Genomic DNA, 13,988 nt, shown 5'->3' with positions numbered 1-13,988 from the left:
TGTCAAAGACATTGCTTATGATATGAGTTTCACTTAATCTGACAAGAACTGTACACATACGAGTGCTAACAAGACCGGACGATCGGACGCCGGGTAGTTCTATGTCTCCTGCAACGCGTTTAGCTCAGTAATAAAAAAAAAAATAAAAACCCAAGGTTGTAGACTCAAATTCCTGGAAAGAGAAGTCACTTCAGTTCCTATATGTCAAATATAACTTTAAGATTGGGTGCATAGGCGGATTTAGGGGGGGGGGGGGGCAAGGCGGCCCGGGTCTCCCCTTTTCTGCGAAAAATTTGGTTGCTTATATAGGGAATCACTGAAGCATGACCGGAGCGGGCCACCACTTATGAACATTTCTGGATCCGCCACTGGGGTGGGAAACTTTACATCAAATATTTATGAATTGAATGATGGTAGTTTCGAGGAAACAATAACATTTGGTTAAAAATATAAATATATGTATTGGTGGGAGTTTTGAATTTAAACAAAAATCTAACTAGTGTCGGATTCTGTGGGAGTACATGTGCTTAAATAGAAAGTAATTTTCTGCATAAAAAGGTCCAATTTTTTTTTTCGCATCGCTCCGCTAGGCGCCGAGACATCCACATCATTTCAACCCTGGCTACGCCACTGGATCATTTTGTTTTCTTTTTCATACTCTCTTATATTTTCTTCTAGCGACATAGTAGTTTTAATGGGGGACTTGTTGCATATTCTGAGTTAATTAAGTTCTAATAACTGATGAAGAAAATCAATTAACGTTCAATATTACGTTTTAATACTGTAATCAAATAGCTACAAATGTCTAAGCTCCAAAGTTAGGTCGGACATGGAAATGATAGATTCCGTCACAGAGGAATAGTTAACTAGATTTGCCATTGCAAGCAATAGCGGATGGCACCCTTCCCCTATTGCCAGGCGAGCGGCAGCAATCTAGAAGATTCCAAAGTCAAAGTGTGCATCTACACATTCAAATTATCATTTTTGTTAAGTTTTATTAAGTTTGGAGCATTTTGCAATTTTTTACGTTTTTGCTGTTTCCATGGTTACGGCGGCCATTTTGAAAATTCCAACTTCAAAAGTCAACTTTGCTTATGCTGGTGACCATTCCTGTAAAGTTTCATCCAGTTTGCAGCATTTTTGAAAATTTTGACCTTTTTGCATTGTTTCCATGGTAACAACAGATATTTTGGAAATTCCAACTCCAAATTCCACATCTTCCAATGTTGCTCATCGTTACTGTGAAGTTTCATGAAGTTTGGAGCATTTTGAGATTTTTGAAATTTTTGGTGTAGTTTCCATGGCAACATAGTAGTTCCAATGAATGCCAAAATCATCCAACACCTGTATATAATGGGCACCTACATTGTATTAAAATATAATGATTCTGAGTTAAAGGATATCCAAAGAGTTCACCAAAACAAAAAACTGGATTTTTTCACATTTGTTCCGTTTCCATGGTAACGGCAGCCATCTTGAACCATTCCAAGGTGCCTGCAACTCTTCATCTAAGGGTCCTCTATATAATAGAGTTCCATCAACTTTGGTCCATTGGATTTCCAGAAATCTCCTGGACAAAATTAGGTGGAAGAAAAATAATAAAAATAAGAAAAAAAAAAGAAACGTACAATAACAATACGTCACCCCAACTCCGTTGAGGGTGCCATAATAATAATAACTAGATTTGTAATTGCTAGCAATAACGGATGGCACCCTTCCCCTCATTGCCAGGTGAGCAGCAGCCATTTTGAAAATTCCAAAGTCGAAGAATGCATTTACAGATGTCTAGTAACATTTTTGCAAAGTTTCATTCAGTTTGAAGCATTTTGAAATTTTTGATATTTTTGCTGTTTCCATGGTTACGGCGGCCATTTTGAAAATTCCAACTTCAAAATGCAACTCCGCACATGTCAGTCATTATTCCTGTTAAGTTTCATTCAGTTTGCAGCACTTTATTTTTTTTGGAAATTTTGAACATTTGTGCTGCAACCATGGTTACAGTAGATAATTCCAAAATTCTAAAAGCGTACATCTCATTGCCACATGTCATGTTATATATCAATACAGTTTCATTTACTTTGGTGCAATACTCTCTGAAAAAATGCTGATTTTATGCATTTTTCCATAGGGTCAATGCAAAACTTGGCCCCAGTTTCCATGACAACGGCGGCCATTTTGAACTATCCAAATATTGTCTTGACATCTTGGCATACTGGAGAACATTTTCATAAAGTTTCATCCAGTTGGATCTTATAACGAAAGAGTTATAATTTTTGATATTTTAGCTGTTTCCATGGTAACGGAAGCCATTTTGAAAATTCCAAAGTCAAACTGGAAATCAGCACATGCCAGTCAACATTCCTGTGGAGTTTCTTCCAGTTTGGAACACTTTGATTTTTTTCGCATTTATGCTGTTTCCATGGAAACGGCGGCCATCTTTTACCATTCCATACCAAGGTGCACAACTTTACATGGGGGTCCTCCTTATAGTAAAGTTCCATCAACATTGGTCCATTGGATTCCGAGAAACACGACGGACAAAATGTGTGGAAGAAGAAAAAGAAAAATAAGAAAAAAAAGAAACGTAGAATAACAATATGTCACCCCAACTCCGTTGAGGGTGCCATAATTATGAATAAAAGAGGTCTTCTTACAAAGAGAGTGTATGACATTAATTCACCTAATATCAGTTAATAGGACATAAAACTGTAATCAATTTCGCACTTCTCTCTGTGGTTCGTATTTATATTAGCTTTCTATTGCTTTTCATTAATTCTAAAAATTCTTGGTTGCCAAAGATATGTTCTTTGAATTACGGAGTGCACCAGTGAACATTAAAAATTGAGGTAAAAATTTGAAGAATTTGAATTTCCTTTTTGCTTATGAAAATATCAACGCATTCTGATCATAAAAGGGCACTCTCTCAAGGAACACACCATTTCGCTGGCCAAGGGAAGAGCAGTGGAGTGGATCGTAAACCTTGGCCTGCGAAGATGAGAACAATGGAAATTCTTCCTCCCAAACACATGGTTGAGTAGGATATTGTATCAAAACAGAGCGGCTTGCACTCGGGAAATTTCGCCCACATTTTACTAAAATACATAACGGATTTTTCACTTTAAATTTTTCTTATTTGTATAATACATTATAACATAGCTTAAACCTTGTTTGTATAATCATTGTCCACTATCAGTAGAAAGAAGACAATGAACAGGTTCCCGCTGTGTATTAAAGGTCATCGGGTGTTTAATACCCTCTTCAGTGGTACCAGATAGGCGTAATTAATGTATCCATTCAAAGTCCTCAGCGAGTGGTCTAAGGATACACTATAATTATGTGATAATTTAGGTACTTCAGACTAGTATTTAGACTACGATATGTTGACTTATATGATAGTATCAAACAAATAAAGTAGCCCAAAACATAGTGATTATGTCTTCTGAACATAGGAATCGAGTAACGCAGGCTCTCTGTTAAATAGTCGGTCGCCTCTAATACATTCAGAATTTTTTCGTATCTTGATTGTAAACAAACTGATTTATATCCTTATATAGATATAGGAAGATGTGGTATGAGTGCCAATGAGACAACTCTTACTTATAAAAGTAAACCATTATAGGTCAAGGTATGCTACCTTATATGTTTGGTAGCATATATAAAGGCGGTTATATGAGATTACCTACTTGCATATATAAAGTAGATGTCACAGTGGGGAAATGGGTTCACTGGAAATCTTGATTGTAAACAAACTGATTTATATCCTTATATAGATATAGGAAGATGTGGTATGAGTGCCAATGAGACAACTCTTACTTATAAAAGTAAACCATTATAGGTCAAGGTATGCTACCTTATATGTTTGGTAGCATATATAAAGGCGGTTATATGAGATTACCTACTTGCATATATAAAGTAGATGTCACAGTGGGGAAATGGGTTCACTGGAAACGGAAAAAATAGTCCAATGCAATTGTCAAATATGTACTTCTAGAATGTAGAGTTCCAATGTTTTGCCCTATTGCCGTCAAAGTAATTTTCAAAGAATAAATCTTAAAAGAGAATTAAAAACAAAGTTATGACTGGTTGTTTTAGCTTAAATAGTTATTGGGGATGTTATTGTCCTTGAATAAATAGGTTCCTATATAAAGCTTTTCTTGGTTAATTTACATGTCTGAAACAAACATATATATTATATATATATATAGCTGCAGCATATGTAGCAATCGAAGATTGGTCGGAGATCGGCAATATATGACAACTGACATTATTATTTGGGTTATTGTAATGGTATAACGATCTTTAGAACTTTGATAGTTGTCTCCCTTCTACCTGTGTCAACTAGTTTTGTGTGGAGTAGGTCCGGTCCGTTGAATAGGTGACCGAACAAATATTGTTTATATCCTATTGTTTTCGATCAATTTATAGACAATACTGCAAAATAAACACATTCAGTGGTTGTCGTTTGTTTTTTATGTTTTTCATATTTGTTTTTCATTTATTTTTTGTACATAAACTAAAGGCCGTTAGTTTTCTAATTAGGATTGTTTTACATTGTCATTTCGGGGCCTTTTATAGCTGACTATGCGGTATTGTTGAAGGTCGTACGGTGACCTATAGTTGTTAATTTCTGTGTCATTTTGGTCTCTTGTGGAGAGTTGTCTCATTGGCAATCATACCACATCTTCTTTTTTATACATACATTATGATGTATACAGTCCGATTTTCCAGAAAAATATTTTTCAAGAATGATTATTATACATTTCGACACTCCGAATTAAATGTAATATTTCTGATGAATCCTGATCCTACTCCCGGAGACATTTTATAGGAATGGACTGACTTTTATATTGGTAAAGGTTAATACAAACTGATTTGATTTGATTGAATTGCAACATTGTTGGAACAACTTCCAAGAAGAATATTACATTTTCTTGGAATAGACAATTTTTTTCATTCAAGAGATTGGTTCGTCATGTTTTCTAATTCTAGATCCTGACTCATAATCATTTGCAAAATTAATGTATAAAAGGGAGTTTCTTGTAATTAAAGGGAAGGTAATTTACTATAAATTAGGAAATTCGTATTTATACATCATAGACATTGGCAAGTTTGGAGTCATTTATATGTAAGCAACTATAAGTTAGGACAGGTGGCGCATGCCTTTGCTAACTTTATTTATACTCATTTATAGGTTAATTCATCTTAAATGTGTTTATCTTCAATGAAACGTTTGAAACTTTGAATATTTTTTTTTCTTTCTAAAATATGTTTATGTTTTGGATAAACATATTCCTGCATTTGACGAAGTACCAACAAAGGTATACGATATCTATAACAGTAGTATTTATAGTTCCGTCAAAAAGCCTATCAGATGAAATTGATCACTCCTAATTGTTTTATAAATGTTAAATAATAACCGTGATCAAACAATATCATCAGGCGGATCAAACATTATATTGATGTAATTTCTTGTTAATATTATTAGCAGACACTTCTCAGATGTAAACCATTGATAAAAAACAAGGCTAGGCATTGGTAAATGTTTGAACTCCATGGCTTCAATTACTTAACAGGTGCTTGAAGTAAACGTATAAACAATTTCGGTTCTAGTGCGTAAGTCGTTTCGGAAACTATTGTTTTAGTTGGTAAATTGGAGTCAACGCCCCCAGTTGTAAAGCGAAATTGGTTTTGATGAGACTCAGTGTCCGGGCCATGTTGTGATACTCATGCCAATGTTCGTCCTTCAGTCATCCCAAAACCCAGTAGTTTTCGGCGGCAATTCGGCCTATAAGTAGATATTATAGATCTATTTTTATTCTTTTTTAGTAAGCGATGGAGTTTCAGTTTCAGTATATTGCCTGTTTGTGCGGGTTGCACATGTTTGTGCAGGTTGCGCATGTTTGTGCAGTTTGCACAAAGAAAGATTTTTGCGTGTAAAAGATCTTAGCTTGATCTGAAAGGTCTTCTTTTTATGTAAATCAATTGTATCTGATTTAATGCACTTTATGGGCCCTGTAATTTGGGAAATAAAAATATTCTATTCTATTCTATTATATTCTATACCAGAATATTGCTCCTGAATTCCTCCCTAAATCATACCTTTTGTGGTCGTACTGCTGCTTTTCACTGTGATCGTCTTTAAAACATGTCAAATGATGTTCTCAGATATTTCAAGCAGGAATACATTTTCCTATGTTTTTCTACATGTAAACATTGAATCGTTTCTTCCCTTTCCAATCAAATCGTTAGGCACTGCATAAAAACTTTTGCTCATTAAGGTAACGAGTGAAAGCGATTTATAAATTTTATGAAAATATTTTAATTTGTCTTAGGACCATTGTGATAAAACAAGTTTTTCAGCACCAGGATATGATTTTAATATACTTATCTATTTTAAATAGCTATATATCTATGTCTACATATTCACTTGACGATCTAGAGATCAAACGTACGTCGTATTATTATATCAGACTAAATGTTTGAAAGATATATTTTTTTAGCTATTTATGGGTAAAATTCCTTCTGCTCATGAATGCACTGGTAAATAAATCACTGATTTTTTTGTGACATTAAACTTTCTTTTTATTGGATGTTTACGACAAGAATAATGGAAAACACGGAAAAATATGTACAAAACATAGAAATATGTACATGTAAAAACATTTAGATATGTAACAACATTCGTGTAAATTGATTTATTTGTTTGTTTTCAGGTAACTGGAGCAAACAGAATTACAATCGGTAAAGATGCAGAACTAAAATGCAAGGCATGTATATACATTAATAATTGGCCTACTTAAGTGTGAAGGACACATCACACTCTTGAAAAGGTCTAAAGATAAAGAAGAAGATCTGGAATTATTGTAAATGAGACTAATCTCCACAAGAGACCAAATGACACAGAAATTATCAACTATAGGTCACCGTACGGCCTTCAACAATTCAAGCAAAGCACATACCGCATAGTCGGCTATGAAGGCTCCGAAATGACAAATGTAAAACAATTCAAACGAGATAACCGACGGTCTGATTTAAGTAAAAAAAAAAAGAATGAAAAAAAAATATGTAACACATCAACAAAAGAAAGGCTCCTGACTTGGGACAGGCACATATATACTTGCAGCATGTGGCGGGGTTAAACATTCTAGCGGTATCACAACCCTACCCTAACCTGGGACAGTGGTGTAACATGCAGTACAACATAAAAACGAACTATGAAAATCAGTTGAACAAGGGTTAACTCATCAGATGAATGCAAATAGAAATACATAACAGAATAGACGTGGCCGGGTACTAATATATCCCAACAACAAAAAGACAAAAGTTTTATAACCTAAAAATGATCCTTAATGATTACCAGCAAGTTCCAGTACCTATACCTTCGAGTTATTTAAAACAATTTAGCTTTAGTGATTTATTACAATGATTATATTTACTACAAACAAAGATGATTTAAAGAAATCGGTACGTGCAGCTGTCTATATTGGATAGTATTTCATTAACTTTGCAATGTCTCTATTTGGGTCTTATTTTCACTATCTGCACTATGTTCGGAGAGTCATTAATGACCAGAACATACCTGTACTCAATAGACAATAATCAAAGATCGGTCAGTGCTATCCAGACTGAGATAAGTTATGTCTTAGTCATAAACCTTACATACTTGGTCAAGTACCCGTCTGGTTCGGGAGATAATACGAGTTTGAGAAAGGTTCAGATTTTGTCAAAATTTGCAAGTTAAGACAAATAAGTAAAATTCTGAAGTAGTGATCGATTATAATGCAAACTGTAAAAGATGCGTTGAGTAACAATATTATAAGACTTTCTCAGATTGATGTGTGAAGTAAAATCCAGACTTTTCAGAATCGTTAGAGGTTAAACTCTAGTTATATTAGCCAGCTTCAAATATTTCTGGTACGCAATTTACGCAGCATAACTCGCGATTTTTATGCCCTACCTACGATAGTGGAGGGGCATTATGTTTTCTGGTCTGTGGGTCCGTTCGTTCGTTCGTCCGTCCGTTCGTCCTACTTCAGGTTAAAGTTTTTGGTCAAGATAGTTTTTGATGAAGTTGAAGTCCAATCAACTTGAAACTTAGTACACATGTTCCCTATGATATGATCTTTCTAATTTCAATGCCAAATAAGAGTTTGTACCCCAATTGCATGGTCCACTGATCATGAACATAGAAATGATAGTGCGAGTGGGGCATCCGTGAACTTGGGACACATTCTTGTTTTAATAATATTTATATATTCAGGCTTTCAGACTCTTAATTTTGCGGTTTTATGGCTTTTTCATGCATTGAATACATAACCTTAATTCTATTATGAAAAAGGAGTATCTTCTTATTTTTTGTATGGATTAATGTAAAAAAGAAAACAATGTTATATTCACCCTTATTGGGAAAAGCGTTACATTTTGATTTTTGTAGTATGATGACAAATAAGACAACTATCCACCAAAGTTAATGTAAGCAATTATAGGCAAGCGTATACAGCATTCAACAGTGACAAAAACTCATACCGTATAAACATGATAAAGTCAGCATTAAAAACCCCATCATGAAAAATATGAAAAACTTCAATTGAGAAAACTACTTGCTATGTTTATAACAGCACAATTTACGAAAAACAGATATGACAGACAAGAACCAACGACAACCGCTGAACTACAGTCTCCTGACTCGGGACAGGCACACGAAGAATGTAGAGAGGTTAAACATGTTTGTGAGCGCTAAACTATGTTCGTTTGTAATAACCATATCATTTATTTTAGGAATGGAAGAAAAGCTGCACTGAGGGCAGTTTATGTGTAATACAACACCTATCATGGCCTATGAATATGTCATTTCCCATCTGTGTCCCGGAAAGTGAAATCTCGGGTATGTTGATACAAGGTAGCTAGAGTTTTGGTTTTATTTTAATTTAATTTTATTTTCATTATTTAGTCATTTTATGTTACCGTTAAGTTATTTTCTTTTTCTTTAGTTGACTTTATTTTATGTAATTTTATTACACATATTTTTTAGTTATTATCATTCAACAAGTTTTGTACGTGTTGTTTCTGCTTTGTGTTTCGTCTTAATACTCTTCTCATATCTAATTTTAGATCAACGGTTAGCGTTCAAAGAAAAATAACTCTATATCTATCACAAGGTCTTGAAAAAGTCAAACTGCAAAACCGAACAATATTTATGAATACACAATTGGTGATTTTGTACAAAATGATATCTGACATCTTGATTATTGTTAATCTGACTTATTCCTACGTTGATAAGATAGAGTAACCGACCATTCTGGACACTCGTAATAAACATTATTATTTGCCTTTATGTTCTCACTGAATATTTATTTGATATTTCATTTTGTATTCTTTTATAGTGAAATTGAGAATATGTCAAAAACCTCCTCAACCGGGAAACTGTGGTGCAAGATGGGTACGATGGTATTTCAATACTCACATTCAAAAATGTAGCTGGTTTTATTTTCAAGGCTGCAGAGGAAATGAAAATAACTTTAAATCAAAGACTGAATGTGAAAGCGAATGCATGCCTAATCAACAGACTAACGTTATACAGAAACCTATTATCGGCTTAGGTTCAAATGAACCTGTAGTGGTTACACAACCTATCAAGTCGCCCGACTACTCTAATTATATAGACAGAGGTTACTTAGTCAGATCACACAAAACTAGTGGTGATAACAGAGAAGTTAGGCGAAAACGCAGACTTGAAAAGAGACGTCAAAAACGCATGCGCAAATTGATGCGGAAACGACGCAAGAGTATGCGTAGTAAAAAGCGAAGACGCGAAGGTAAAGTGAAGCCAAAAGGAAATAAAAAACGCAAGAATAAAAATAAGAAAAAGAAGAATAAACGCGGAAGACGTGGCAAGAAAAACAAAAAACAAAAATCAAAAGGTGAAAAATCAAAAATAACAATCATTCCAGGAGAAGATGATGATATTACCACCACGAGTGATTTAATGAACAAACTTGTTTCACAAGAAATTTCAAAGAAGGACAAAAAGAAGGAGAGAAGAACAAAATCATAACATTAGTGACACTATTTATTATTGCATTACTGTGGTGTTTGTTTTATTGATGTCTATTCAGTCTTTAACAGAGTTAAAACATAACGGTAAAGCGGGTTCATGCAATGTAATTGCGTATGCTATGACGATGTTTCAATAACAATTCAATAATTCTGAAAGTTATAAAACGTTTTTCTTTCAGGAGCCTGGAAATGAAGCTTTGTTGCTTGGAAATTTAAAAACAATCTGAATTCATGACAAAAGTTGCTTACCACGTTTCCATTCAGTCTTTAAGGTTTCATAGTTTCACAACCTTCCAATTTTACAATGTTTGCATCACGTTAATTATTAAATGCAATTTTTTGTAGTTTAAGGTATATAGTATTTGTGGTACTTTTCAACAAAAGCATGAGAGGATCTATTGATTTATATCAATAAATTAGCTAACAGATACAACAAATATAAATTGAAACGCATATATGTTGTATCCATGAATTCGTTTCGTGATGTTATCAATGCTTGCTTTTGTTATGAATGCAAGAACAGTACAAATATGGTTGATATTTATAGGTCTATTAAGCACTAATAGTTTAAGCTATCATTGTATATAGATGTCGACGGTCATTTATTTTTACTGTAAATATTTCATTTTTGAGTTATTTTATGTTACATAATGTATTTTCTTAAGATGCCAATGAGTGTAAAATATCGTTGAGTAAAGCTGTGGCTCATATGAACATTTTGACCAAAAACTATGCTCGAAATGCCTCTTTTAGGTTAAATATGTTGTTTTGATATGTTCATAGCGCCATAGTGACATCACTACTGACCTTTCAGCACTTAAGTGTTCAGATTATATTAACCTGTTCAGTTTATAATCAAAACACAATTTTGAGACGCTTGATTACATTTACTATTTTGGAGATTTCAGCGGCCACAACATTGCTCTTATTGTACCTTCTATTTTTCCAGTGTTTTATTAATATCACTTTTTTATACTTTCACTTTATTTTTTACCCTTTAGAAACATATTAATGGCAGCAATTTATGGTAATAAAACTATGTTTAATTTCGCAGTGATCAAGTTAATTTGTACTATGTAAGATTTTGAGTGAATATATGGATAACATCTTGTTACAACATAAGCGGTCTTTTACCAAATTTTTACAAAAAACGAAAACACGGTTTAAATTAATCTAAATAAAGAAATATCGTTATTGTGAATAAATCATCCACAAAAAGCCAAAAGAAAGTAAATAAAAATATTTGAAGGTTAGAAAAATGCCTTCAATAACCTACTCTTTATGTTAAACTCTATAAATATGTCTTGCGTTTTTCTTGATGTCACAAAACAGTCTTTGTTTTCTCATGACTAAAAAAATCATTAATATAATTTCTGTGAAAAGGAAATACTTTCTAAAGGGATACTCCTTTGTTGCTTTCAAATTAACAGATATTATCACAAAATATGATATGGAATTACAACATATAGGTATCTTATTTCTCGCTGTTTTCAATGTGAAACTATTATAACATTAATTTGGTAAAAAGGATAAATCAAGAGTTTTGTCAGTAAGGCGAAAATAAAGAAAATTTATCGGTTTTAATTTTTCTTTGTTACTTTTTATTTATTCATTTTACAACATTTTAAAACTTATCTTTCGTTTTCTGAACCAAGTTAAAACTTTCGTTGGAACATTAATGAGATGTCTAGCAAGTTTGTCCTTTAAAAAAATATGACATTTTCCGGTATGATGGTAAATTTGTTTGAGTGAATGTTGCATATACCTTAATGATTTACTGGTAATGCTGTCAAGTTTACACTTAAGGGCCTTTTACTTTTAAAAGGCCTTCACCTGCCGAGACATCTTACAATACGTTGCTTACCATTGCTTGTATGTAAATAATATGTTTAAAAAGTTGACCTTTTTTGTCTGTTTTCAGGGTACATGTATTAATTAAATATCTGAATTTGTGATATGAAGTTTTGACTTGGATCATCTATGTTATAAAAACTGTGAAACTTTGCATAATAATAATCAAAATAAAAATTTTCATTGTATACTATTTGAAATGTAAAATAAAGAAATAAGCCAAATCTGAAGTTCTTTTAATATTAAAAACAAGCAAACAAGGATCCGGTTTGAAGACCGTACTTTGACCTATAATGGTTTACTTTTACATGACTTGGATAAAGAGTTATCTCACTGGCACTCATACCAAATCTTCTTATATCTATTTGTTTTCAAAGGGAACACTAAAAGTCTGATTAAAAAAACCTTACAGGAAACAAAACAAGATACCACGAGAAAAAGTCATTACTTGAAGTCAAACAAGTTCCCGCAAAGGAGTAGGCCCGGTAAGGACTGATTTTGGCCTCACATTTCAAGTTCATCTGACTAAAGACTTTGGACACTTTTTAAACATTCAAGTGTCTATTTCAGTTGATTCATTACGTTTATGTGAAAGATTTGAACTGATTTAGTCATTAAAAAAGTGCCGATTCTAGCTTTAATATGAAAAATCTATCAAATATCCCCAAAAATGTCACTTTTTAGTTGATTTTTGTCAAAAATGAAAGTGGCCTCATCCGTGTTCATCCTCAACCTTTATATATGTTATGTGTTATTATCAAATACAACTTACATTTCAATATTAAGAATGGACACAAATGCGGTCACCTTCATTTAAGGCGGATGCGGTCACTTTCATTTAAGACGGAAACCGTCTAAAATTTAACTAAAATGCTAAAATTGTGAAGATTTCAGTAATTCAGCATAACTTAATGATGCTCGTACCCGATACATGTGCATTGTATTGTCAAAAACAGCCCATATGTATGTAGCAAAAGCATTCTACTTTCCAATAAATAACTTAAAATTTACATTTTAACAAGTTTGTGAAACTGCTATATTTTGGGGCCAAAAAGGGGTAAACCGGACTTACTTCTTTGTATTTCACAATTTCAAACATTTGATGTTATAAGTAAAAAAAATATTTTTGCATGACGCCAGCAGGTTATTCAAAGACAGATTTAGAATATCGGATATTCGGTGGATTCTCACGAGGAATACTTAAGAAAACGAAAGTTAAAATAAGTGGCACATATATTCTGTTCAACATCCCATTGTAAAGTCGAGAACTGAACAACATATAGCCCAATTGGAATTTCAAATCATTAACGATAGAGAATCTCAAGCATTATACCATATTGCAGTAGTCAAGTAACAATTAGCAATACAGTTGTCACAATACGAGTGCCACATGTGGAGCAGGATCTGCTTACCCTTCCGGAGCACCTAAGAACACCTCCATGTTTTGATGGGGTCCGTGTTGCTTAGTCGTCAGTTTTCTATGTTGTGCCTTGTGTACTATATATGGTTTGATATGGTATGAATGTCTCTCTGGTACATTTCGACCCTCTTTTGTACCTTTATAAGGACAGTTTTACTATAGTGTACCGTTTTAGGAAATCATTCCTTGTCCGCATAGCAAAATGAAGGAAACATACAAATAGACAAATTTAATTTTAGACTATAATAATAATTATTTGTAAAAGTAAAATGCAACATATGAATCATGACCATTCTATTTTGTTGATTGTTCCCTTGACATTTCACGGTCTTTTAGCAGTGGCAAGCAAATAAACAAAATAATGCGTTATTATACTAATTCTTTGAGAAGAGGAAAACCTGAAAATTGCGTGTATCTATTGAAAAATTAACAGTTTTAGTCAAATTCATAAAAAAGCATCGCGCGTAAAAAACAAACAAGGAACGAATGACATACAAAGTATATATATATACAAACGGACAAATTAGAGAGAATCTTCACCTTCAATGTCACGTGCAACCTTGTAGCGTAGGAATACAATCATCACATATACTATGATAATAATTAAGTACGACACAGGATCGTTTTGTTTACACACATTTATTTTGTATCAGATGGATGA

General features: G+C 33.3%; 1 protein-coding gene across 2 annotated transcripts in view; it reads left to right on the top strand.

Moving 5' to 3' along the window:
- The window catches only part of LOC139512002 (amyloid-beta precursor protein-like), a 38,465-nt gene extending 26,334 nt beyond the window's left edge, over nucleotides 1-12,131 (top strand). Inside the window, exons 2-4 of one of the 2 annotated variants that reach the window (XM_071299295.1) lie at nucleotides 6,714-6,767; nucleotides 8,779-8,884; nucleotides 9,384-12,131. In XM_071299295.1, coding sequence (XP_071155396.1) covers nucleotides 6,714-6,767; nucleotides 8,779-8,884; nucleotides 9,384-10,054 — 831 coding nt within the window. In that variant the 3' untranslated portion in view covers nucleotides 10,055-12,131. Of the gene's footprint in view, nucleotides 1-6,713; nucleotides 6,768-8,778; nucleotides 8,900-9,383 lie in introns of both variants that reach the window. The other variant, XM_071299294.1, reaches the window with a different exon arrangement.
- Nucleotides 12,132-13,988: the final 1,857 nt, after the last annotated feature.

This window comes from Mytilus edulis, chromosome 2, assembly GCF_963676685.1.
Source record: "Mytilus edulis chromosome 2, xbMytEdul2.2, whole genome shotgun sequence".
Taxonomy (NCBI): Eukaryota; Metazoa; Mollusca; class Bivalvia; order Mytilida; family Mytilidae; genus Mytilus; species Mytilus edulis.
This window is presented reverse-complemented; position numbering and strand designations above follow the sequence as displayed.